This window comes from Myotis yumanensis, unplaced genomic scaffold, assembly GCF_028538775.1.
Source record: "Myotis yumanensis isolate MYYU_CA2020_CCGP unplaced genomic scaffold, mMyoYum1.0.hap1 SCAF_9, whole genome shotgun sequence".
In the NCBI taxonomy this organism is placed as follows: domain Eukaryota; kingdom Metazoa; phylum Chordata; class Mammalia; order Chiroptera; family Vespertilionidae; genus Myotis; species Myotis yumanensis.
The window spans coordinates 79,308,242-79,335,779 of NW_027223760.1; the positions used below are offsets into that span (position 1 = coordinate 79,308,242).

Genomic DNA, 27,538 nt, shown 5'->3' on the forward strand with positions numbered 1-27,538 from the left:
AGATAGAAACATCAATTTTGAATTTCCCTTCCACCATTTCTTTTTAACACAACAAATCTGAATATAAACAAGTATCTCCCTTCTTTTCTCACATAAAAGCTAGTACACTCTACCTAATATTTTGTGCCTTGTCCTCCCACTTAATATAACCTGGAGATTATGCCTCAAGCAGTATTAGGATGTCTTCCCCATTCGTCTTGACAGTTCGCAATGCTCCATTATATAGAAATGCTACCATTTACTAATGGGTATGTGAATAGTTCCAGGCTTTTGTTATTACTCACAGTGTCCTTCTTTCATACTATTCTGTTTATTTCTGTACTCCCTCAGAGTATCCTGCAACATGGAGATCCCTAGTGGTCTTAATAAAAGCAATCTTGGTGGACAATAGGGTAAAAACTTATTTGAGATGGATATGAGAGAAAAAGAGAGGAGTACAGTTAGAAACATCTTTTAAAAGTGTAAATCAACCCTGTCACTCGGCTGGATTCCCACCACACTGGGTGTAAATCTAATGCCTTACCATCGCCAGACAGTCCCAGCAGATCTGGTTTCTGTCTCTCTCCAACCTCCACTGATGGTATTCTTTCCTCCTCGCTCACTAGCCAAACTGGCATTCACTTAGCTCTCCAATAAGCTAAGCTCCTTCCTGACTCAGACACCCTTCCTGCAATCCTTCCCCAGCGCGGGCATTGCCATCTAAATTACCAAGCTGGAAACATCCTGATGGTGGTCCGAACAGGCAGAGAGAAAACTACACCACCCTAATAACCAGCTGCTTAACCAGCTGACCCCAAAACTCTGCCACCCACTCAGCAGACACTGCTAAAAAACCAAGGTGAGGAAAGCTCGCCGGCTAGTCAAAAATGCAAAGATAAATCCTAAATTGGGGAAAGACTTTTCTCTTTCTAAAAGAGTTACATATTATTATCTAAAGTGTCCGACTTCTCAACATTTAATCAGACATCAAAAACAGATAAAGTACTATATGCATCCCTAATGGGTTTTAAATATTCACAAGAGTTTGGTAGCTGACTTTTACAAAGCCAGCAATACTTTACATTTCTAGAAGTCACCTAGTTGGTATCAAAAGTTTAAATTTTTTATGTGAAGAACTAAATGCGTCTCTCATAATTATGCATGGCTTTCAGAAAGCATGTCCTTAGTACATCCAACTTCAAAATAATCAAATAGCTCAGTAAAAACAATCTACAATTTATATGTTAGTTCAAAGAACGATGACCAGAGTCCTCTGAGAGCAGTAACTGTTAACATTTCAGTACTTACATACAGCTGTCACAAGGGTCAAATAGCTTTGAAGAGCTGGTTCCCAAGACATGCACAAAACATCATTTCTGTGGGAAGTGAGTGCTGGGGATCTGTACTGGAACATATCTCCCACTCCCACTAGATCCAGCCCACCTAAAGCCCCAGGAAATTCACAAACACTATAAATGGAAGCATAGTTTACCCAAACTGTCTCTAAACCTTATCTCCTTGCAACAACTGTAAGCAACACCAGCACACAGAGCTTACAGAAGAATTTCCTCTAGAACTCCACAGGGACATTCCCTGCTTAGCTGTTTCCACTCACAGGCCATGCACAAATCAGGTATAGATACAGCAGGGACTGCCAAAGTACATGCCTGCTATGGTTCACACGAACAAGCAGGAATGTGAGAAGATAGGGCAAAGCAATGTGCTTTGAGGTCTTAAGAGAGTATATCCCCCATCTTCCCCATCATTTATCAAAATCAGCAGAAGTAACCATACACTAAGTTGAGATGCATTAGAACAGTATTAAGGTTATGCAACCCATTCACCTGTAGCCATTAAATGACAAACCATCTAAACCAGCCGTGGGCAAACTACGGCCCGCAGGCCGGATCCGGCCCGTTTGAAATGAATAAAACTAAAAAAAAAAAAAGGACCGTACCCTTTTATGTAATGATGTTTACTTTAAATTTATATTAGTTCACACAAACATTCCATCCAAGCTTTTGTTCCGGCCCTCCGGTCCAGTTTAAGAACCCATTGTGGCCCTCGAGTCAAAAAGTTTGCCCACCCCTGATCTAAACACATAGACCTCTTTTTATAGTTCTTTTAATTTGAAAGCATACAACCGATATGGCCAAGTCCCTAAAATTCAAATTCTACTACATAGAATTCTATGAACTTGGGCAAAAAAAAAAAAAAAAAAAAAAGAGCTAATAATAAAACTTAACATCATAAGGTATCTCTAAGGAATAAATGTGATGAAACAGATGCTCAGCAGAATATCTGGTACACACAGTAACCACTTAGTAAATGGCAGTTAATATAGTTAAATAGTAGTTAACTATTATTTAGTTATACAACTATAATAGTTAAATAAAAGCATTTGAGACTATCAAATGAGTATGTACTGCCCTGGCCGGTGTAGCTTAGTTGGTTGGGCATTGTCCCCTGCACCAAAACGTTGCAGTTCGATTCCAGTCAGGGCACATGCCCAGGTTTTGGGCTTGATCCCCAGTAGGGGCTTGCAGGAGGCAGCCAATCACTGTTCCGCTCTCACATTGACGGTTCTCTCTTCCCGCTCCCTTCCTCTCTCTCTAAAAATCAATTAAAAAATCTTTCTTTTTTTTAAAATAAAACCTTTTAAAAATTAGTATGCATTTATTATGTAAAGGAGAGAAACATAAACTGAAGTTCTGGAAAAATCCTATTTTAAAAAGCACTGATGCATGATTAAACAAACTTGTACTGTTATTTTCCCATAAAGACATTAGGAAAAGGCTACAAAGGAGTTACATAAAATAAATTTTAACCCACATTCATTCAAAACTTTTAACTTTTCATCAGCCTTCACACTCAATTTAATAAAGTTTTAAAAATGTGAACTATACTATGTGACATGAAACCCTCTTAAACCTATGTACTAAAATTTTATGATAATTGTCTTATAATTTTTTTTTAAATGTGCATGGATTACAGCCTCTTTGAATCAGTTCAGAGGTGGTTAAGCAGATAAGATTTTTAAATGACCTGCCTAAATAAGATAATGGGGAATTACAAAATTAAGAGACATAACCTCAAATTATGTTACACAAGCTATTTTCACTGATAATGAAAGTCAGATGTCCATCTCAATTGTAGGCAATTTGGTTCTGAAATAGAACTTACACAGCTGGTTCTATTCCTGTTTTCTTTATTTCTAACCGAATCTCAGAGTGAAGGAACAATTTGAAAAACAGCACAAACCCCCTAGCCGGGCAGGAGAGCTGGAAGGCCTAAGTAAGAAATTGACTGCTTTAACAGTCTGAAGCACCAAGACACAGGAAATCTACCCTGTACTGAGGGACATGTTCGGCAGGCATTCGACCTCAACACTGAAAAGTGGAAAGCCAGGCATACAAGCTCCAGGAAGGTTTTCATTCAAAACTGAATTCACTGAGTCAGGTCCATCTTAGTAATTATATACGTATGAGAAGAGTAAAAGAATGAGAGAGATAACGAGAAAGGTGCCTAATGGATTTAGAGATTCTTATTTTTCAAGTTTTCTCCAGGACAGTGCATTCTACTGGATAATATGGAGTTCAACCATTTTGATATTTACATCTACAAGCTACATAAAAGTCTGAAACTACTCAAGTAAAAGGGGCCTTCTTCACAGGCAGCTTCACCCCTTGTAGCAATTACCAAAATTTCAGGATCTCAAAATCAAAAGTCCTGAAGCGATGACAAATGTCTTATTAGAATAATATCTACATACACTATCAACATGAATTGGTACACTTCCCAGTTCTAAACCAATAATCAATACCATTCAAAGTTAAGCAAAACTCCAAAGAGCTCAATTCCATATCTGAGGTTGTTAATAATGACTTTGTAACGTTTGCATAAATATGGCAACTGCCTTACTTCCTACCAGGAAAACACCTTCCCCTGTGTAGCCCATTATGGATCCATAATCTTTTTTACATAGTATTATCACGCTAAGTAATCCGATATAATAAAAGGGTAATATGCAAATCAACCAAACAGCGGAATGACAGGTCCCTATGACACGCACTGACCACCAGGGGGCAGACGCTTAATGCAGGAGCTGCCCCGCCCCCCCGGTGGTCAGTGCGCTCCCACAGGGGGAGCGCTGCTCAGCCACAAGACGGGCTGACAGCTGGCAAGCACAGCGGTGGTGGTGGGAGCCTCTCCCGCCTCTGGGGCAGCGCTAAGGATGTCCAACTGTGGCTTAGGATGTCAGTGGGACATCCCCCGAGGGCTCCCGGACTGCAAAAGGGTGCAGGCCAGGCTGAGGGGGACCCCACTGAAGTGCACGAATGTTGTATACTGGGCCTCTAGTAAAGTATATAAAGTACTTAGATCAGTGCAACATGAGCTCTGAGAGAACAGGCTTTTAAAAAGCTTTCATCTTGCCCTAACCAGTTTGGCTCAGTGGATAGAGCGTCGGCCTGCGGACTCAAGGGTCCCAGGTTCGATTCCTGTCAAGGACATGTACCTTGGTTGTGGGCACATCCCCAGTAGAGGGCGTGCAGGAGGCAGCTGATCGATGTTTCTCTCATTGATATTTCTAACTCTCTATCCCTCTCCCTTCCTCTCTGTAAAAAAATCAATAAAATATATTTTTTTTAAAAAAAAAATAAATAAATAAAAAGCTTTCATCTTATATGCTTAAAACTGTTACCAACCCTAAGAAAAATGTCCCTGTGAACGAACCTCTTCTTAAAACAGCTATACCTGGACCCTGGACCCGAGTTGACTGTTCCTTCCCTGTGCTTCTGCCACACTCAGTACACCCCTTTCTGTAACACCATTTCCATAATATTAGTTATTTTCTTTCATCTCTGTATCCCCCCACTAGACCTCAGCTTCATAAGAGCAAGGGACTCTTACCATGCCTTTCATGCTTGGCATACAGACATTCAAACGCCACATCAATAAAATCCAAATTAAAGTCAATAAATGAAGCCCAAGAAAGTGTGCTTGGGTGGGGGTAGTTTATCTGTTGCGAGTTTATTGAATTTAAAATATCCATGTGGAGATTATCTATGATTAAGTCAAGTCAATATCTGTTAAAACTAGAATTTTAAGATTTTACACACTGTTGCTGAATCCCATTAATAGCATGTAGACACATGACCTATCTCTGTAGAGATCCTAAGAGGAACAACTTCAAGTATCCATTCTTCTCCCTCCATCAGCTTCCATTTATTTTCCTATAGGCCACCGCCCACAGGGACCAAGGCCTTCCACCTACCCGTGAACCATCACACCCAGCAAAAAGCAGCGCTGACCAGAGCCGTCAACTCTTCTACCTCTTACTGGGGGACAAGTGCTTCTACAAGGCACTGGAACCCCACTCTGCTGCCAAGCCCACCCACCCCAGCAGGCAGATGTGCACAGAACCAGGCATAAAAATGACCTCTGTTAAACACACAGAATCAATGTTAAGTAATCACTGTGGGTGGTCCTAAGAACCTAAACTTCCTGTGTAATGTATTAAGTTGTCATGTAACATTGCTTATGTTGCAAAATGTTCTCTGTTCTAATTAACAGCCTGACAAAGAAAACTTTTGGAACTCCACTTCCCTAGACTGAGGACTACCTATGGCTTTGGGGTATTATTTAACAGTTGGTCTGTTTAACAACGGTGAAACTTCAAATTCTCATGTGATAACTAAGTTAGACTGTAAGCCTGTCTTGTCCAATCACCATACAAAGCTTTCAGTGAAGTTCTATGAAAATAAACACATGCGACTCCCCCAAGGCCCACCCACTCTCATTAACCTAGAAATAACCTTCAGATAATGCAATTCAGTTGGAGAAGACTTGGTGGAGGAGGAAAAATGTCAGGTTTGCCACAAAACTAGGTAGTGAGGCAATTACTAGGTTGCATATTATGCTACAGCCTGCGCGAGTCTCCAGTGTGTCCAGGCAGCAGGCAGATAAGGAGGGGGGGCTGTGGAGAAGTTTGTAACTGCTCTGTCTCCAGCAGCTGACCCACCCAGGTGAGCGCTGGCAGCCTGCACAGGTGAGTGCTGGGAGGGCGCAGGTAAGGCCGACCGGCTTCACATTCCTCACTGAGAGTCTTCACAAAAGAGAAAGTTTTAGAAAAGCAAGAACTCTTGGTCTATCAGAGTGCAAACCGAGTTCCTTTTGACTTGGTTTAATCATATAATATAAAGAACCTCAACTAAGTACATACTTGAGAGTATGTACTGGGACGTGTATTACTTAGGAACGGTATTCAGACTATGTTATGAACAGTACTATGGAAATCTATGACTTTAAATTCTGACTGTTCTGAAAAGCTATTTTCTACTTCGAAATGGTGCAAAAACGAATCACATGCAATAGGAAATCTTTTGTAAAGCCTAGGTTTTTAAAACAAATTGTTACCCCTTGTGTAAACTTTAACTTTAAAACAAAAGATCTGAATAAATGAGAGTTCCAGCTAGTTTGTTCCAAGTCCTTAAATACCTCCGGGTTTTTATTTCCTGTACTAAAAATATTTGTATCACAAGGTGCTTACAAACACAGCTAATGCCAACTGAGAAATGTTTCTCTAAACCTCCTATTCTTGCAATAACCGCAGGATTTCTGTAATTATTTCAGAAATCTAAAACTACACTTAATACAATAACACCAAAACAGTCCTAATTCATCAACATCTGGATGTGGATCACATGCCTTCGTTATTTATCAAGACTTAATTACCAACTATGTCCTTTCAAACCTACCTTTGGGGACAGATGGAGCTGTACTCTGTATTTTATTTATTATCTTTGCAATATCCAGATATGATTCAGAATGGAAAACACTACCACACTGATTTACAAGTGGCCATATGAAGGGAATAAAAAAATGCACCAAATGGTGGAGGGGGTGGAAGAATTGTTCCCTTCAAATCAGTGAAATGTCTGTGTCCTGGTACAACAGAAAAATGAGGGACGGAGGGAGGGGCAGAGGAATGTGAGTCTAAAACTCATACTTCTTTGCTTCTTAGGAGAAATATACTAGTCTTGAACATGTGACTTTTACAGGGGTACATACTTATTTCCAAGAAAAGAAACATTTGCTCTTCAACATGGTGAGCAACTTTCTGGGCCAGTGTTGAAAGTAAAGAGGAATTTTAGTCTAATAAGCAAAAGCAGCTTTAACATGAATTGCAGTGCTTCTTTTTTTTAAGAATGCATCTGTCATCCCATATTAGGTTGATGACTTTTAGTCCAAGGAAAATGGTCTTTTTTTATGCCTGCCTGCAATTCCTATGTCCCTTGATACTTCTGTAAACGCTTACTAATTAACTGAACCTCATCAGGAAGATACTGATGATGGCTCGGACACTCAAGAGACGCACACAACCTCGGGACACACAAGACCTCCCCGTCTACCAGCCTGATTGCGGGGGGGGGGGGGGGGGGGGGGGGGGGAGCGAGCCCAGGGCAGGCGGCTGCGCCGGGCGGCGGGCCCAGCTGTCAGACACTTACTGGTTTGCTAGGGTACACGTTAGAGAGATGCGTTTTTAGTTTCCCCACGGTCCAGTTCAAGAAGCAGCTAATGGTCTGGTCACTGTATTTCTGATTCGGTGCTTTAATGACGAGGGTCACAGGAATCTCCATCCCGCTCTGGTCCATGGTGCCGCCCAGGCGGCGGAGTGCAGAGGGGCAGCAGGTAAGAGCCCGAAGGGGCCGGTGCGGCCGGGATGGGGACGAAGCTAGTGGGTCTTAATATTCCGGGTCCAAGTCAGTCACAAGTGCACCGGGCGATGCAAAGGCCATTGCCGGGACCAAGGACGGCGGGCGGTGGCGGCGGCGGGGTCTGGGGGCCCGGCCGCGGGTGCAGCGTTCCCCGCCAGGTCCGGGCTCCGCTAGGCTCCGCCGGACTCCGGACTGCGGAGGGGGCCGGGGGGAGAGAGAGAGAGAGCTGTGAGGAGGGAGGAAGGGAGGGGTGGGGGCGCTCCGGCCCGAGCCGCCGCCCCGTCCCCGCCGCGACCCCAGAGCTGAAACGCAACAAGGCCCCTACGCCACGGCCCCGCCTCGCGGGCAGGAGAAAGGCCGGGCTCTGGGCGGCCGCCGGGCAGAGATACCTGAGACGGTCGCGGGGCCCGCCACCGCCGCCCTCCGCGCCCGGGCAGGGCCGCCGGCCGCACAGTCGGGCCGGGCGTCCTCCGCCGCGACCGCTCCCTTCCTGCTGCTCTGCGCGGCCGCGGCCAGCGGGTCTCGCGAGGCGGCGCGGGCGCAGCGGGAGGAGTTGGCCGAAGGGCGCGGCCGGGGTCCGCGGCTCCGCGGGGCAGGGCGGGGGCGGGAGCGGGGAGCCGGCGGGGCGGCCGGCGAGGGCCAGGCGCGGCCGGGCGGCGGCAGGTGGCAGGTGGCAGGAGGGCGGGGACTGGAGCCGAGGCGCCGCCGCCCGCGCACCCGTTTTGTTGTTGTTGGGACCCAGGTCCGGGCCCTTTAAGCCGGAAGCCGCAGGCCGGAAGTGCGTCACGCGCGGCCCTGCCGACGCCCCGCCCGCCGGACCCGCCGACCACCCGCGCCGGGTTCCCCCAGGACAGCCCGGGCGCAGTTCCCGGCCAGCCCTGCGCCGCCGGCGCCCGCGGGGCCTCGCGCAGGCCTCACCGCTAGCTTAGCGGGCGTTAGCATGTCCTGCTTGGACCAGACCCCGAAGATTTGGGGCGGGTTCCTCCATCCTAAGAGTTGTCTCTAGAAAAGTCTAATGTTAAATCCGACTTCTGCTCAAAATGTCAAGTGTGGACTGTCTGCAAAGCAAGGCTCCCGCAGCTTTGGCGGAGAGACCGTGGGGCACTTTGCAGAAGGCGCAGAGGCTTTCAGATCACCCTGAAGTCTACCTCCTAGTGTGAGTGGTTAGTTAACCTTCCTGAGCCTCAGTTTACTTCTGATGGAGCCCGTGATGCCTACCTGACTGCGTGCTGATGAGTCCATGAGCGGTGTATGGAAACCGTCTGGTACAGGTCTAGCGAGTGGCAGTCTCCCAAACACATGTTCATTTCCATTTCCTTCCTCTTGGTCTTCACAAAAGTTGACAAGTGTGTCCTGAGCACCTACTGTGTGTTCAGCACAGTGTTATTTTTCTGTTTTATGGCTTAAACATGGGAACGCAAAGGTTAAGTGCAGTGCCCCAAGCTGACTCACTCACTCTCCATTTTCTTCACGAGTTTGGGAGCCAGTGCAGTAAGTTAAAGTCGGTTAGATGTGCATTTTCACAGCTCCAGGAGTCCAGAGGATGCAAGCAGATGATTTGGGGGACTCTGGGGAGCTGATCTCCTTTTCCTGTTTCAGAGGGTTAGTGATGGTTCGCTACCACTGTGCTCGTGACCAAGAGCAAGTTCTCCCTCTCAGCCGCGCATGCAGCAGGATGGGTCCCTCACACCTCTCCTCCTTTACCTGGCCCTTTGTGGTAGGACACCTACCCCATCACCCATACCCTTTCAATGCTCTTCTGAAATAAGGGGAAGTCCTCTTTCTTGTCATGGGATAAGGACAGCTTGCTCCGGTTTTCTGTAGAAGTCTCTGGTCTTTTTCTGACTAGTACCTAGTGAAACCTTTTTTTCTAGCTGAAAAAATACCTTTTTAGACTCCCATATATCTAAGGGCAGCCATTTTAACACAATTTGGCCAATAAGATGAAAGTTGAAGCTGCTGCTGGGGCTTCTGGGAAGGATGGACATGTGCAGATCGGGCTCATCCTTGCCCTACACCTGTCTCTCTTCCTGGAGGAGTGGAGGTGCAGCAGCCATAGTTTAGTCACAAAGCAACAAACACAGCAGAATAATTAAAAGACGCTGGATCCTTTATGGCACCATCGTGCCACCATATAAGCCCCAAACTGTCACCTCTCTGGCTTTTTTTTTTTTTTTTTTTGTCTAATTCTTATTTAAGTCAGGAAATCTCCACAACCACCCAAACCTGCAGATCTTGTCACTTATGCTTGTGACTCAGACTTCAGGAATCCTTTAGAGCAGCGGTTCTCAACCTGTGGGTCGAGACCCCTTTGGGGGTCGAGCAACCCTTTCACAGGGGTCGCCTAAGACCATCAGAAAACACATATATAATTACATATTGTTTTTGTGATTAATCACTATGCTTTAATTATGTTCAATTTGTAACAATGAAAATACATCCTGCATATCAGATATTTACAACACGATTCATAACAGTAGCAAAATTACAGTTATGAAGTAGCAACGAAAATAATTTTATGGTTGGGGGTCACCACAACATGAGGAACTGTATTAAAGGGTCGCGACATTAGGAAGGTTGAGAACCACTGCTTTAGAGTAATGGGGTCCTCTCACTTGGCACTGTGAAATGTACATTATTAATGAGAATATACATTAATAAAAATATTAAAACAGAATGTACACCTCACTATGATAAGCACTATTCTTTTTTGGCTGTTAATTCTCACCAGAGGTATTTTCCCATTGTTTTTAGATAGAAACATCGATGTGAAGAGACACATCAATTGATTGCCTCCCGCACACAGGTACGTGTACTTGACTGGGAATTGAACCCAAGACCCTTCGGTCCACGGGCCAATGCTCTAGCCAGGGCTGATGAGCACTATTTAAAGCAGAGCCCATCAAAGGTTCACTAGCATGGACAAAAATACTTTAAAGTGTAATGAACATTCAAGAAATTGAAATACATGGATATAAAAATGATATATATAGGGTCTGAAAAGTGATTTTTTTTTTTACTTTATAGCCACCTGAATTAAGTACCTAAAAATGCTTTTGATGCTATTGAACTTGGTCACAATAAAAACTGTACATAAATATCCCATTTTTGTTAAATTATGTATATATGTAGAACCATGTATGAAAGTGGTCCCCAGAATACTGACAGTGTTTAACTTGGAACCTCCAGTAGAAAAAGTAGATAGCATTGAGAGGATGCAATTCAGCAGTCACTCAGAGGCTGCTGTGGGCCTTGGGTGCCTAGTCATTGTGTGTGTCACAGGTAAGAAAAGGAAGTGTAGCCTGACCGGCGTGGCTCCGTGGTTGAGGATCGACCCATGAAACAAGAAGTCACCATTCGATTCCCCATCAGGGCACATGCCCAGGTTGAGGGCTCCATCCCCAGTATGGGGCATGCAGGAGGCAGCCAATCAGTGATTCTCTCTCATCATTGATGTTTCTGTCTCTCTTCCTCTCCCTTCCTCTCTGAAATCAATAAAAAAATCTATAAAAAGAAGAAAAGGAAATGTGAAAGAAGGATTGCATAGCTCAGCTTCCATTTGTTACTTAAGGACAGCCTGTAGTGAGTGCTTAAGAATAGGATGCTAATAGATAACAAAGAATTTGTGATCGTTAAGATTAAATCTACTTATAAGACTATTAACTAATTCAGTACACGTCATCTTAGTGGCTAGTTCAAGAATTTGGGTTGATCTGCCATTACAGTAGCTTTCTTTGTTAACAAATAAAAACAAAGATTTAAAAAATTATTTGTAAATAATAAAAACCGACTCCAGTATTTGTGAGGTGTTTATTTACTTCCAATTGTTGTAATCTTTGGGGTGGGAAGGGCAGCTAGAAAAGCCTATACTGACTCAGTCTGCTATATTCCGATTTCTTTTACTATTTTAAAGAAAATAAAGGCCTTATTACTGGGGTTTGTTTGTTTTTTGCTGAAATTTGGAATACCTTTCAGGAAGGTAAAATACATTATTGATATTGAATAACCTAGTTTGTGATATTTTGGCTTTTGTTTTTGGTGTGATTTTTTTTTTAATAAACTCTTGGGAGGAAAGACTTTAGTCCAGTGATGATCTTGCAGTTGCAAATTTCAATGATGATGTTGGCCATCTGGCTTCTGATTCCTTCTATTTCTACACACAACAAACCTGTCTTTTCCCTTTAAAAAAAAGATGCTGTGCCACAAAGCATCTAATCAAATATTAATCAAGTTTATTATTTGAAAAACAAATGAAATCCTGCAGCTACAGCCTAGGAAAATTAGCTCATTTCAACATTGCACTCTCAAAATCTTAATGGGTCCCAGATGTTTGATTATGAACCATACCATTGAAAATGGAAGAAAGAAATCCACATATGCATCAAAAGGCACGTGAGTGATTTGATGAAACCTCAGAACAACCCTCAAAGGTAGTAAGGACAGTGAAGCTAGGAAATGCTAAATGTCCTGCCCACAGTCACACAGCTAGTAGCTTTCCAATAGAGTTCCGATTCCTCTGAATGCACACACTTCCCACTACCCTGAACTTCTCTCTCTCTTTCTCTCTCTCTCTCTCTCTCTCTCTCTCTCTCTCTCTCATCTTCTTCTCCAAATTAAAGAGCTCCAGATCCTTCAGCCATCCTCCAGCATAGTTTCTGACCCCTTCAGAATACTCACTCACCTGGGCACACACTATTTTGTATACCTTCATCAATTATGGCAGCTGTAATGAGCATTTAGACACACTGTGATTTTAGAACAATCTTCATAAGGACACATCTGTTATTTCTATAAATTTCTGCATCAATAGAAATCTTCATAAGCTGGTTTAGCAGTTGGATTTCCGGCTTTTCAGAAACTACGTGTCCAGTCAGTACTTAGGCAGGGGTGGGGAATGTCTGGCCCTCGGGCCGCATAAGGCCTGTAAAATCATTTGGTCTGGCCCTGCCAAGGCATTAGGGGTGAGTTAATTAAACGTTTGACCAAATTTGGCAGGCTAATTTTTAAGCTGATAAATTTGTATGGCTCGCGAATTATGTTATCAATATCCAAATGGCCCTTGGCAGAAAAAGCGTTCCCCACCCCTGACTTAGAGTGACCATTTGGCTAACACAGAAGTCTGTTATTTCTCTGATGATTCTACCGAGTGACTTATTTATGATAATGCTTGAAAAAAACATAGCTAAATAGCTATACTGACTTCTCCTTCAGGTGACCAGAGAGACCGGAGGGGCGGGGGGGGGGGGGGGGGGGGCGGGCGCAATCCCTTATATTTTTCACCCTTTAGAGAATTTTGACCTAAATGTATACATTAGTTGTCTATTGCTGCAAAACAAATTACCCCAAAACTGTGGGTCACAACATTGGGAGCAGCTTAGCTGATGGTTCTGGTTCGATGTCTCATGACACTGCAGTCAAGATTGCAGATGGCATTCAGTTATCTGCAGGCCCAGTGGACTGGAGGATCTACTTCCAAGGTGGCTCTCCATAAGGCTGGCAAGGCAGCTGGTTCTTGGTGCGAAGTCTCAGCACCTCTCCCTGTGGATCTCTCCACAGCACTGCTTGAGTTGCTCACAACATGGTGGCTGGATTCCCCCAGAAAGAGATCCAATGGACCAAGGCAAAAGCAGAAACGGCATTCCTGACTTAGTCTCAGAAATCATCCCGTCACCAGCACGGTGCTCTTGGTCACAAACCCCAGCTCCGAGTCGGTGTGGGAGGAGAGAACACATGAGCATGAACACCAGGAGGTAAGGACCATCCGTGTCGTGTTGGAGGCCAGCTGCCATAACGTACCTTCCCAAAGCACAGCAGGTCAGGATAGATACCCTGTTCCGTCTACAGGCAGCTACCCAAGTCCAAATCCCAGTGGTGGTCTTGCAATTGTTTCACAATGCTTGCCTTTCCTCTGGTATTCAGCCTCTCTCTTCCAGATACATTTCACCAAGTTCCTCCCTCCAAAATAGAACTATCTAGCACTATTGGCTATGTTTCTCAAATGTTTATCTTTGTTGCTGAAAGCAAACATAGTTGAGTTTAGGATGTTAAATTTGCTTCTCTAAGTGCAAATAAATAAGTCACTGATTTGAACATGGGGAACAGTCATTGGCCTAACCAGGGGTTCTTACAGACAGTTACTCTGGACTGCCTATGAGACTGTCCGTATGCACACGTGTGCAGTTATCCAGAGGGAGAGTCCATGGCTTTTATCAGCTCCTCAAGGGGCCATTCGTAACAACTGCCAAAGCCCCCATAAAATCCCGTCTTCCCTGTAAGGTTTTCCCAGTTAAAGGACATAGATTTATTGAGCTGATTATTACATTATTGCCTAAAGGAGTCCCCAAACACTTCACTGCCTGCTTTGTGATAATAGGGATAAATTCTTTAAATAGTTCTCCTTTTCAAGTTGTGCTGAAATAAACTCTGACAGTGGAGGGCAAAGGAGGGACCCCGAGGAGGGAGAGATCCCCGGCCTGAGCATGCAGTGTCCTCTTAGGCCAGTGGTTCTCAACCTTCTGGTCCTTTAAATACAGTTCCTCATGTTGTGACCCAACCATAAAATTATTTTCGTTGCTACTTCATAACTGTAATGTTGCTACTGTTATGAATTGTAGTGTAAATATCTGATACGCAGGATGGCCTTAGGCAACCCCTGTGAAAGGGTCGTTCGACCGCCACAGGTTGAGAACCACTGTCTTAGGCAGCTCTCCCAGCCCGTGGCTGCTGCTGTGGCCCCTTCCAGCCATGCCCAGTGGCCAGCAGTGCGCAGCCCCTTCCATGAACAGCTTCTCCCACAACCCTCCAGTGGCACCCCAGTGAGGACCATCAGTACAACACCCTCCATGAACAGCTTTCCTTCACCCCCTCAGCAGCTCTGCACCCTCAGCGAACTTCTCTGATGTGAGATGAGTCACAGTCACCAGACCTCTTCAAGGATGGTCTGTCTCAGCCCTCAGGCATAGCTGGTCCCTCTATCTGATTTTCTTACATTCCTCAGCATTCTCTTTGCTCCTTACCCGCCATCTCCCTATCTTTCCAATTCCCTGTTATGAGTACGAATCTTTGTACTTAATCTTCCATATTCAGCATATTATTTCTGCCTCCTAACTGGCCCCTGACTGACACAGAATTGCATCAGTAGTGATCCTAGGAGACAGACACACAGGCGCTTGGAGGATTGCTGTGGCCGTGCCCTTTGGCCGCGCTCCTCCCCAGTGGGAAATGAGGCAGTTCATCCAACTCTCATCTGTGGTTGACAGCGATGATGAGCCAGCTGAAGCCAGGGATTGCCCAAGCGGTGGCCGCACTGGACCATCCTGGCAGTTAAGGTGTCTATAAGGACAGGGGTAGGAGATCGATTCCTCTGAGAGCACCTTAGCCCCCATAGGAAGAAAGTGACGAGCTCATGTCTTTCAACTCTCAGCTCAAGTCACAGTCAGAGACCAGAATGCTCCCCTGACACTCCCTGACAGCTATAAGGAACCATTTAGTTCTCTCGGGCACAGCAGTAATATCGTTGAAAATCAAGCACAACATTTTAACTGAAGGGTTGCTGAATTACAGCAATAATTGAATGCACAGACCCATCACATTTTTGTGACAGTTAGGGTATTACACAGAGAAGAATGGGATCCTGATCATTGGAGTGGGGGCATCCACTTGGACCCAGATGACACTGACAACCTGGAAACCACGTCACTCTCAGCCTCCTCTGTCAGTGGATGTAGCCAGCCCTTTGCTGGAAAACTCTGTGATAACCTCACGTGGGGGCAGTTTCTTAAAAGAGGATCTTTATTCTCCTCCAGACCCACCAGCCCTATAAGCTGGGTTAAATTTCAGCATGCTCAGGGGCAAGTGCACACTGTGACCCAGGAAGAAATAGCTTACACAGAAAATAATGGCAAACTCTGCTAATATGTCTCAGCAGAAATCAGGGACCTGCGTGGGAATGTATTCTGAATGTGAGATCGAGGAGGGTAACATATGACACTAGATTGGGGCAATTAACTGATACGAATACACTTACTAGAGATTCCGCATTTAATGTGTTAGTTCATGAAGCTAAAGGTAACTCTCAGAATTGATTGACTGACTGATTGATTGATTGATTGATTGGTTGACTAAGACTGGCACCCATGGCCTACATGTAATATAGCTGCAATACCAGAGCTTTCCTGACACAATGTAGATCAAGGAATCCCGGGCCAGGCAGATAGGCATGTTAAACCGTACCATGTGTGTTACCTGCACATCCACTCTACCCCGCCAACATTCCATGAGAAGGCCCAGAAAATATGTTAGTGAGGGGAGCACCCCATCCTTATGGAGCTCTGGGGTTGCTCTCAGTGGCAGGCCTGGCATGGCCGCAGGGGATGCTGCCTTGGGATGAACTCCCCAGTTGAAGTGCCAGTTGGGGACAGAGCCGGGAAGGGTGGGGTCTGTTTGATAGGATGCCCTGTGTGCTTTCAGTCAGAGACCATGACGTGCAGAGAGGCATGTGGGTCGTTAGCTCACCTGCAAAAACACTTCTGTCCACCACTGGCGTTAAGAATAGCTGTGCTGTTCACTATCGCGGAGGACACAAAGAGTAGTAAGATGTAGCTGCCTTCAAGGAGTTTGCAATTTAGTTGGAAAAAATAAGCATGTAAGTGACTGTAAGAGACAAGGAAGTAAGGGAGGTGCCCCAGGCGCTTCTGCGACCCAGCTCATCTCAGCCAAAATCAGAGGAGGAAAGTGAGGAGAAGTGTGTCATCTGCCATGTCAAAGTGGGCTGGGCGATGTGCAAAAGGCAAACAGTAATTTACATGGTTCTTGCTTTCCTTGGCCTTTTCCAACGTTTCCTCACACTTCCCCCGGAGTTTCTGTTCATCAAAACCCCACCCCTGCCCTTCCCCGGCCCAGCTGGGATGCTCAGTTCGGCCTCCAGCTGTGCCGAGGAGATAAGACAGGCCCCACACCACCAGACTGGCATGTGTGCCTTCTCGAGGCCTGCCTTTCACTGCGTCATTCTTTTTTTTTTTTTTAATTGATTTCAGAGAGGAAGGGAGAGAAATGGAGAGATAGAAACATCAATGATGAGAGAGAATCATCATTCTCTCTCCTCCTGCATGCCCCCTATTGGGGATCAAGCCTGCAACCCAGGCATGTGCCCTTGACTGGAATCAAACCTGGAACCCTTCTGTCCTCAGGCCGACGCTCTATCCACTGAGCCAAACCAGCTAGGGCTCACTGCGCCATTCTTAAAGAGCCTCACCCTCACCCACTCTCCACCATCCTGCCAGGTTCACCTCCAGTAACTACAATTTTGTTGTTGTTGTTAACCTTCCCCGAGGATATTTTTTTCCCATTGATTTTTAGAGAAAGTGGAAGGGAGGGAGGGAGGAGGGGATTAGAGAGCGAGAAACATCGATGTGAAAGAGATACAATTGCTTGGTTACGCCCCGCACGCGCCCCAACAGGGGCTGGGGATTAAACCTGCACCCCAGGTACATGCCTTTGACTTGGAATTGAACCCGAAACCTTTGGATGCAAGGGCAACGCTCTAACCATTGTGCACACCGGCCAGGGCAACCATTTCTTTATGTTAGTAGTGCCTTCCTTATTAATTGTGTTAAGATTCTGAGGCCAGATCTTGGATCATGAAAATAATGGATTGGTTTGATTAACAAGGAAGAGGAAAGAGGAATGACAGCTAAGTCAAGTACTTTAAATACTGTACACTAGAAACCCATTTCACTCACTTATTTATTCATTCATTCATTCAAAGCATTTTGCACTCCAAAGATTTTATGCTTTTAATGTTTTATTGAAAAATATTTCCAAACTTTATGCCTAACAATTTTTAAATAGTTGCATAATTGGTCAAGAGAAAAGGCCAAAGTTCTTAAGAAAAATCTTGGCTGACTTCACATTTCTTTCCCCTTCTTAATTTCTTTCTTTGTGTATTACTCCTCATGACTCCCTAGGGTTTGAAACTAGGTTGTGTCTTTGAAATAGCAAGCTGGCTTTGACCAAGAAAACTTGTTAAATTCCAGGCTTTAGGGAGTCATGGGACAGCTTCTTGAGTATAGTCTTTGTAATACTCATTGGTAAAGAATGCAGGATTTTCTCTCCCCGAAGGGGTTTATGTTTCACAACTTTGACGTTGCCCAGTGCAAAATGCTCAGTTCTGTTGCAAGAAGCTGCACCTAAGATCACTCCAGAAGGAAGGCAAAGCAACTTAACATTAGCAAGGTGCCTATTACCAGGTGCTTTTATCTAGTGAGCTCTTTGAATCCCTTCAAGATAAACCCTAAGCCCCCACTTTCAAACTCACCCTTTCCCATCCTTAGCTGTTTTCTCAATGCTTCCGAGTGACATCTACTGCATTTACCATGTGGTAATTGTCTTTCTGTAAGTCCGTCTCTCTCACCAGACTATGAGCTCCCCTTAACCCTATTTTTATCACTGCTGCCCAGAACAATTTCTGCTGTATAATAACAATAAATATTATTGACTAGATGATAATACTCATTTTACAGAGAAGGGAAATGAGCTATAGAGAAGTTAAGTAATGTGCCCAAGGTCACAATAATCGATAGAGCTGTTGATACAAAAGCCCACAAAATTGATGGCATTTCTGTTTGTTTCTATTTAACACTGCTTCTAGCTTCCGTTTCTGTAGGATTTTGGTGTTACCATCTATGTCCTCTTTCATGGTGCCGTAATAGACAGCGGAGTGTCTGGGAGAACTCCCAGATGGAAATCTGGCCACACTGAGGGGCTGTATCCTGGGGTTAGCAAAAACTGTTGGGGGAGGGGCATCATTCTTCAGACATCTGCTAGGAATCCCAGGTAGCTAAAAGCAGCATCCCCCAATTAACTTGCTGGTTATCCACCCAGAAGAACAACCACAGGAATCTCAACGTTGTGCCTGATTCTTATCTCTAATTCATTTTCTTCTGTCATTTAATCACTGGCCATATTGCAGGCATTTTCCTGCTAACTCTTCAGCCAAACTCAGTATTTTAATCTATTATTTATTATTGCACAAATGACTGGAATCTCCTATAATTATATGCTTATAGCTTTTTATTTTGTCTATGAAAGTCATTCTTTGGTTAACATAGCCATTTCTTATTCACTCTTGTCCCAAATTGCAGCTTATAGAGTAGCACTTCAGGAAGGGAAAATCGTGGGGCTCCGCCCTTATAAACCCCTACATTTGTGAGGACACCAAGGGACCTACGAAAGTAAAGGCGCTTCAAGGAGGAAAAGAAAGCCCGGCATAAGTGGGTGCTTTTTCTCTGTTCAAATGAGAGATGATCTTTGCTCCCCACCATTTTTGTATCTGTGGAAGCTTCTATTTTTAAAGGTTGCTTGTTCACAAATTCTTCAGACTTTTATGTGAAGAATCTGAGAGTGATATTCAAGTTGTGGATCTCCTATTTACTATTCCGTTATTACATTTCTTATTAGAAGTGCTTAGTGTCATATTTTCAAGAGGAAATATACACAGTTTGTCACACAGGAAACGGACAAAATGCACCAGGAAGCGCACGACTGCTGTGGTTACCCACTCGGCCACTGGGTGGCTCCACTGCTTCGCTCCACTCTATGTCTCCCATGGAAGTTTCCAGGAACACAGAGGAAGAGCGAGGCTTTATTTACAGAATGCTTAACTGGGAAGTGATGCAGCACTTACATCCTAGACATTTTATTCAGAAGCAGTTCTGCTCATGTATGCAGTATTTTCTTACGCTCTTTGATAACTGGGCGTTTGACTTGCCAAGAAGAGGGGGAAACCTCTATTTATCCCTTAATATCTCATAATTTCCTATTCCAATGTTCATCAGAACCAAAATTTCTTCCTGTGTGACATCTTGGCTAGCTTCAGAGCTGTCATTTCCAGAGTCCTAAAGTAACTCAAGTGAAAACAACAACAAAAGGTTACCATTAGCCCTAGCCAGTTTGGCTCAGTGGATAGAGCCTTGGACTGCAGTCCCAAGGGTCCTGGGTTCGATACCTCAGTTGCAGGCTCCTCCCAGGCTCTGGTCGGGATGCATGCAGGAGGCAACCAATCAATGTGTTTCTCCAACATCGATATTTCTCTGTCTTACCCTCTCTCTTCCATTCTCTCTAAAAATCAATGGAAAAATATCCTCGGGTGAGGATTAAAAATAATAATTTTTAAAAAGTTATCTCTAGACAGGAATAGAATAAATTCTCCTTTTGGAAAGGTGGAAAGCTGTGTTGGTGTTGGTCTCTCCCTGTACAGATGTCATGTGCTCTGGTAGGGGCTAGTTAATAGAAGAAAGGCGGAGTAACCCACACCACAGATGTGCAATTGGCCTCTGGGTAAGGGATCTTTAAGGCTACTTCTCCCTAAGGTCACAGATCTACACCTTGGGTCTGGCCATTATTTAGACACTTGACCTCCATTTATATTTCAGTATGCCATGACACTAGCATTTTGTGCCTTTACGATAAACTTTTTCTCCATCCTGCCTTCTTTTAGTGTAATATTTCTCCCCCAAACCTACCACTTTCTTCTGTGTTCTTTGTTCCATTTGCAATCTCTTATCCCCATTTTTAAAAATATATTTTTTATTGATTTTAGAGAGGAGAGGAGAGGCGAGGGAGAGAGAGGTAGAAACATTGATGATGAGAGAATCATTGACTGGCTGCCTCCTGCACACCCCACACTGGGGATCCAGCCGGCGACCCAGGCATATGCCCCAAACGGGAATCAAACTGTGATCTCCTGGTTCACAGGTCAATGCTCAACCAGTGAGCCACGTCAGCTGGGCTCCTATCCCCATTTTAATTTTTTTCTTTTTTGCCGTCCCTTTTCACTTGCTAGGTTGAGTGTATAATTTTTGAATGAGGGTCATTATTTTTAAAATTCTATTTTAGCCCTGAATCATTCCATCAGAGGAAAGGAATTCCAGAAATCTAGCATAAATAGTTCAGAATTTGAGGCGCCCCTGGATGTGAATACAATTCAATACTTGAGCTAGGAATCACTATCATTTAATAAATTAGCTGTGTAATGGATTTACTTATCTGCCTGGGGAAACCAATGAATGGTGGGATTGGATGACAAACATTTGAATTCAAACAGCAGTGAAATTGGAGAGAGATCATATTTTTGATTCTACAAACTATAAATAGAGGAACTAAAATCAGAACTTGCTGTAGATGATAGAACTCTGAGTGAGAAAGTAGAATTTAAATATCAAGTTCACCGTCTCAGGAAAAAAATAGTCGTAAGTTAGAGAATACATCATATTAAATATATACAAGTAGGTAAGGAAGAAGAAGTAATGGGGGATCTTGAGTCTCAGGGTTGGGAATGATTTAATGTCATGGAATTCACAGAGTTCTCTGCAGAAGGCGGGGGAGAGAAGTAAAGAATATAATTGCTGACCAGGGAAAGAGGTTAATCTCAGCTATCATCGGACCAAGAGAAGATAAATCTACAAAAACCCTAAAAGCCCAGGCAGGTCACATCCATCCTTAAGGTAGGTCAGATCCCATTTCTGTCTGTCCCATATGTCAATAGTGCTACCTCTCCTGTCAAAAACAGGGATATTTCCAGGGTGGGATCCAAGTGGCAGCAGCTACCCCCACCGCAGAGGCTTCCCTCTCTTCCAAGGTTGCTGGGGTTAGACATGTGTTTTTTTGAATGAGACTGCAGTGGCTGGGCCCCACGGGACACTAGGTTATATGTAGGATACATTTGAGTTATATTTCAGTCTCAGATAGGACTAAATCTGAAATACTCTTCATCCATAAATAGATTTGTGTCGATAAAGATTTAGATTAAAAATATATTTAAAGCCCTGGCCAGTGTTGCTCAGTATGGCCAGCATTGTCCCATGCAACTGGTTCAATTCCCAGTGAGGACACATACCTAGGTTTCGGATTCGATCCCTGGTGGGGCTCATACTGGAGGAAACCGATTGCTGTTTCTCTCATATCTCTCTCTCTCTCTCTCTCTCTCTCTCTCTCTCTCTCTCTCTCTCCCTTCTCTCTCTCTCTGAAAATCAGTAAAAACATATATTCCAGTGAGAATATTTTTAAAATGTATTTAAATATTCCCAAATAATTAATGTATCTGTGCAAATATGCAGGCCCTTCTTGCAGCAACTTGAGTTCACTGTTCTTCCTTCCTCTTTGTTTTAATAATGAGGTGTTTCCAGAATACAGAAAACTATAAAGAATTCTATAGTGAACTTGCAGGTACCTATCAGTCAACTCAAAGTATAACATCTTCCTTATTTGCCTGAGCACCTTACTTTGAATTTTTAAAAAACAATGAAAACATTTCAGGTGCAGATGAAATCCCGGTACCATCTCTCCTAAGCCCAGTCCCCATTATCCTTCCCTGTAAGTAACCACCAGCGTGAATCTGGTGTTTACCATTCCGTATATGTTTTTATAGTTTGACAACAAAGGCATGAATTCCTAAGTATTTATATATATATATATATATATACACACACACACACACATACATACAGTGGGGCCTTGACTTACGAGTTTAATTTGTTCCGTGACGGAGCTCGTAACTCAAATTACTCGTATGTGAAATCAATTTTCACCATTACAATGAATTGAATGCTGGGCTGATGTTGTGGCGTTCACTATGACGTTTGCTGTGCCAACTAGCGGTGGGGTATCTGAAGCTGGCTCGTAACCCGAATTTTAGCTCGCAACTCAAAGCAAGAAATCGGCCGAGAGATGGCTCGTATCTCGAAAAACTCGTTAGATGGGACACTCGTAAGTCAAGGCCCCACTGTAATGAAAATATTTTAACCTTTTATAAAATAGCAACATACTGCATATAGCTTTCTGCGATTTGTGTTTTTTTTTTAACTTAACATTGTATTTTTAAAGTTGTCTGTTTTGTGACATTCATTAAACTTCATCCATTGCATGTGAAAGGCATGTTACTAGTCAAATAGCAGGGCTCTGAGTCAGTAGATCTCATGGCCCAGCAATACTCACAATCTCTTTCTCACCTCCCCCACCACCCAGTCTTTCATTTCCCTCATATTTATTCTTACCTCCTCCTACTCAGAACTCCACTCAGATTCTCTCACCCCATTTCCTTCCCCATAACTCTTTCCTCACCATAAGTGTCATCTTTCCCACTTACATTTAGTTGCAGCTGCCCTGATCTGTAGGCTTATTTTTTAAAATATATTTTTATTGATTTCAGAGAGGAAGGGAGCGAGAGAGATAGAAACATCAATGATGAGAGAGAATCATTGATCGGCTGCCTCCTACACGCCCCACACTGGGGATAGAGCCCACAACCTGGACATGTGCCCTGACTGGGAAGCTAACTGTGACCTCCTGGGTCACAGGTTGATGCTCCACCACTGAGCCACGCTGGCTGGGCTGTAGGCGTATTTTGCCTTAAACCCTGGGCAGGTGAACAGAGGCAACACTATCCACCTGTCCAAAAAGATAAGAAGGGTAGATAAGCAGGTAGTGACAGAGCATCCCAGTGAATCTGGGCCGGGCCTGGGGACTTGCTGGGCACCCCGGCCAGAGGCGGAGGAGAAGGAACATGGAGGGTGCTCCCCGGAGGCACCAAGGGGAAACGAACTCCAGGAAAGAGTAGAAAACCAAGACTGGAATCCCAAGGAGATCACGTGCCAGTGCCACATCCACGGGGTCGGAGGAAGGACCGAAGTCAGCCCGGCAGGGCCACGTTGACCTTGTGTTTGGCTCTATCAGTATGTGGCTCATGCAGGTGCCAGCAGCTGAGCCGAGAGCGGCCAACACAGGCAGACAGACAGCAGGAGGGTCGGAGAAAAGGTGGTGGCAGAAGGAGACGCCATGGGAGTGGTTGAGGCGTGGGTTTGTAAGTAGCAAAACTGGCAGAGACTGTTGGGCGGAAACAGGCCCCAGGAATGACAGGAAGGCTGGCACAGGTAAGTGTCAGCTGCTGAGCAGGACGGACCAGGTTGGCCAGAACTAGAGCTGAAGTCGTGTTGGGCTTTGACTCAGGTAGAGGAGTTAGGAGAGAGTAGAAGAGACGCAGTAGCAAGCCGAGGCAGTGAATGGTCAGCGTGAAGCAAGACAGGGCAGGCCAGATGGCTGATGCTGTGGAGCCAACTTTCTGCTGCAATCCAAGAACCAAAACAAATGTTAAGTCCAGCCTGGTGGGTGTAGCTCAGTGGTGGAGCATTGACTTATGAACCAGGAGGTCAGGGTTCGATCCCTAGTCAGGGCACATGCCAGGGTTGTGGGCTCGATCCCCAGTGTGGGGCGTGCAGGAGGCAGCCGATCAATGAGTCTCTCTCATCATTGATGTTTCTATCTCTCTCTCCCTCTCCCTTCCTCTCTGAAATCAATAAAAACATATTAAAAATCAAAACAAAATGTTAAGTCCATTTTAGTGAAGGCCAATTTTAATCTATGCTTTGCTGGTGATACAGGACCTGTAGCTGTATCCATAATGCCCATGCGAAACCCACTCTGAAGTGGGGCAATTGTCTCTGTTACTATTCGTCTGGATAGGTTCAATCAAAAGGAAAAGATGAAGGCAGAACCACTCAACACTATATTTTTAAACTGATGCACATTAATCCGGTTTAGGGGATCTTGAGGAAATGTAACTGACAGTGTTAAAATTCACAGAACTTTTCATTGAGACTTCATTTTCCAGGAATAGCATTTCAGTTAGTCACATTTTTATCTTCCACTAAAGTGTACATTTAATTTAGTAGAAATAACTACCAATTGAATACTAATATAATCTTGTTCTTTATACACAAAATAAAGAAGATTATGCATCAAGACTGAATCAAACATAGGTTAAAGTCTTTGGCTAAGAACAAACAATGGGTAAATTCTTAAGTTAGAATTTATAATTCCATTGTGAATTTAACCAACTTGTTAGTGTAACTAAGAATGTCAGCACATAAAAAAGATAACCCTGGGCCTGGCCGGGTAGCTCAGTGGGTTAGAGCATCATCCTGATATGCCAAGGTTGCGGGATCCATCCCTAGTCAGGGCACATACAAGAATCAATCAATGAATGCATAAATAAGAGGAACAACAAGTCAGTGTTTCTCTCGCTCTTACTCCCTTCCTCTATCCCTTTAAATCCATAAATAAATAATTTTTTAAAAAAGATAACCCTGCCAGGCTGGTGTGACTTGGCGGTTGAGTGTCAACCTATGAACCAGGAGGTCATGGTTCAATTCCTGGTCAGGGCACATGCCTGGGTTGTGGGCTTGATCCTCAGTAGGGAGTGTGCAGGAGGCAACTAATAAATGATTCTCTCTCATCATTGGTGTTTCTATCTCTCCCTTCTATTCTCTGAAATTAATAAAGACATATTTTTTTAAATGATAACTGGGTCTCAGTTGTAGCTATAGATTGTAAATCTTGTGTCAGATCAAATTTTTGCCAACAGATACTAATGACTTTACTGAAAACGGGATAGTTAGAATGGAATTGAAAGTGTAAACTCACCCAAGTCCATTATGATGTTAGCAAATAACTTCCTTATTATGATATTAGCAAATATTCAGTCTTTAAAATGATCCCTGATATATTCAGCAGTTATCACAGGAGCATAATTTTTTAAATGATTTGTCCAAAGTTCCTATTCATCCATCCTAGCAATAGAGCCAAGTGTCTGAGATACAACAGCTGCCCTGGGAATCTTGTCCAACGAGCAAGCTCACTGCTATCCACAGTTATATCTGGTTTTTCCCACCCCCAAGCACACACAGAAGATTGTTGTCATTCTTGGCACTGGGCAATAGAAGTAGCAAGACATGCGGGCCAGGCGCCAGAGGCGGAATGTCCCTCCACCTGTTTTGTGCTGTAAGACAGACTTCCAGGGGCGAGGCGGTCGGAGGGCTGTGTCCTGGAGCGGCAGCTGAATGCGCCAGCAGGACCCTTGGCAGCAGGGCCTAGGCACTGAGGCTGGGCATTCAGGAGAGCTAAATGCAGAAAAGAAACTTGAGCAAACTGCTTCCTGGTACACTGAGGACCTGAATGGGAAATGAAGACGTACCAGATTCTCGCTGTTCTTACACAGCCAAGGTCAGGTTTCCAACTCCAATCTATTCTGATATTTTCCCCCAAAAGTGCTTATGGCAATGTACAAAGGCAATAAAAACTCTCTCTTTTTTTTCTTTTAGAAAAGTGTTACTGCTGTGTTACGCTCTCGCTTATAAAGTTCCCCCATCCCAAAGTAACAGCTTCATACCACGGTCCAGCACAGCCATGGTGGAGAGGTTCCTCTGGGAAGACGGGTGACTTATTCTAAATCTCCAAGGGACAGCTCCTTAGGTGGGAGGGTGGAATGTGCCAGCGTGCTTGTTGACTATGTCCCGTGCGATGTCATGTGAAAAAAGCTGGGGCTGAAGTCTGGCCTCTCCGGCCTGGCAGACACAAACCCCGCCACTCAGCGGGCCCCCTGGCCTGGGAGAACTTGCAGCAGGAAGGACTCCTCCAGAGTCCAGCACGCATTACCTGAGGAGGTGGGCTGGCAGCAGGAGGGGGAGCAGGCGCAGGCTGCTGTGAATTTTGTGCTGTGTGCCCCGTGCCTTCTGGAACCCGGGATTACAACCTAGAAGCCTAGCAGTTTGGGAGAATTCCTGCAGCAACTTTCAGTTTTTCAGGAAGCGCAAAAGTAATTGTTTATTCAAAATGAAACCTCAAGGATGACTTTTAGTTAGAAAAAAAAATCTTGACTCTGGTTTCCTCTTAAGAAAATAAATTCGTTATTATGGAACAAATGTGTTTGCCTGTAAACAAAGTCTTTCAAAACAGACCTTTTATGGGGACAGTCCTTTTAAAAGGGGTTTTCAGTGGGAAGTGGAATAAAACATACTGTCCTAGAGAAGTGTTTAAGGGGTGTAATTTTCCCAATTATTTTCATTAAAAACTGACAAACAGTGGCTAACCTCCCATTGTACTCCGCATCTAATTCATGGAAGTACTGGAGACTGAAAAGACTGCCCCGGGAGAGGCCATGGAAAGTTCCAGGCCTCTGCATCCGCAGGGACTTCCTTGCGGAGTGTCCTGGATCCGAGACCTTGCCTCTTGGCCGGGGCTGCAGGGAATGGTAGCAACCCGTAGAGGCAGACCTTGCTGGGCTGGGAGCTGGGAGCACTGTCCTGGAGCCTGAGTCCTGTCCTGGAGCCTGAACCCCCTCCTGGAGCCTGAACCCCCTTCTGGAGCCTGAGACCCGTCCTGGAGCCTGAACCCCCTCCTGGAACCTGAGCCCCGTCCTGGAGCCTGAGTCCCGTCCTGGAGCCGAGGGCCCTATCCTGGAGCCTGAGCCCCGTCCTGGAGCCAAGGGCCCTATCCTGGAGCCTGAACCCCGTCCTGGAGCTGGGAGCCTGAGCCCCGTCCTGGAGTGGCAGATCCTCTAGAGCCCAGGCAGAGTGTGCACCTCACTTCCACGGGGTCGAGAAATGTGGACAATAGCATCTATTGCCAATCTCCCTCATTTCGTCGGCAAGAACAAGTGAGCTGTTTCAATGGGCACAGAAGTGCATTTGCTCATTAAACCAGCAGCACTGCTCAGAGACCAATCCTATGCCGGTTGTGTGCTCAGTGCTGGGGCGTAAAGGTGAAGGAGACTCATGGGCCCATAGTCAGGACTGTCCAAAACTGACGGTAGGTAAACCATTCTGGACAACAACCCAGCTGGGACCCGGGTTCCTCACCCTCCCGCCAGGGGTGTTGCACCCAAACTTTGCAAGGGACCCGTGTCTTCCTTCCACAGGATCCAAGAACCTCGGGTGCTGGACAGCCGCTCTGCCAGGGAAATCCTGTAAGAAGCTAACATCCAGCCCCAGACTGGATGATTCCAAGAAATC

The 27,538-nt window shown here is 44.8% G+C and overlaps 1 protein-coding gene and 1 long non-coding RNA gene across 6 annotated transcripts in view; one reads left to right on the plus strand and one right to left on the minus strand.

Moving 5' to 3' along the window:
* HERPUD2 (HERPUD family member 2) overlaps window positions 1–8,212 on the minus strand; it is a 20,456-nt gene extending 12,244 nt beyond the window's left edge. Inside the window, exons 1-2 of one of the 2 annotated variants that reach the window (XM_070424779.1) lie at window positions 8,087–8,212; window positions 7,488–7,889 (exon numbers count right to left, since the gene is read on the minus strand). In XM_070424779.1, the coding sequence (XP_070280880.1) occupies window positions 7,488–7,634 (147 nt within the window). In that variant the 5' untranslated portion in view covers window positions 7,635–7,889; window positions 8,087–8,212. The remainder of the gene's footprint in view (window positions 1–7,487; window positions 7,890–8,086) is intronic. The other variant, XM_070424778.1, reaches the window with a different exon arrangement.
* Window positions 7,437–26,738, plus strand: LOC139016564 (uncharacterized). 4 transcript variants are annotated; one of them, XR_011472691.1, is made up of 6 exons: window positions 7,437–7,671; window positions 10,452–10,503; window positions 13,254–13,447; window positions 21,057–21,199; window positions 25,427–25,751; window positions 25,850–26,738. It is a non-coding gene; the product is annotated as an uncharacterized lncRNA (long non-coding RNA). The 4 variants fall into 4 exon arrangements; XR_011472693.1 differs by having other exon boundaries at window positions 25,535–25,751; XR_011472694.1 differs by having other exon boundaries at window positions 25,539–25,751.
* The last annotated feature ends 800 nt before the right edge of the window (window positions 26,739–27,538 follow it).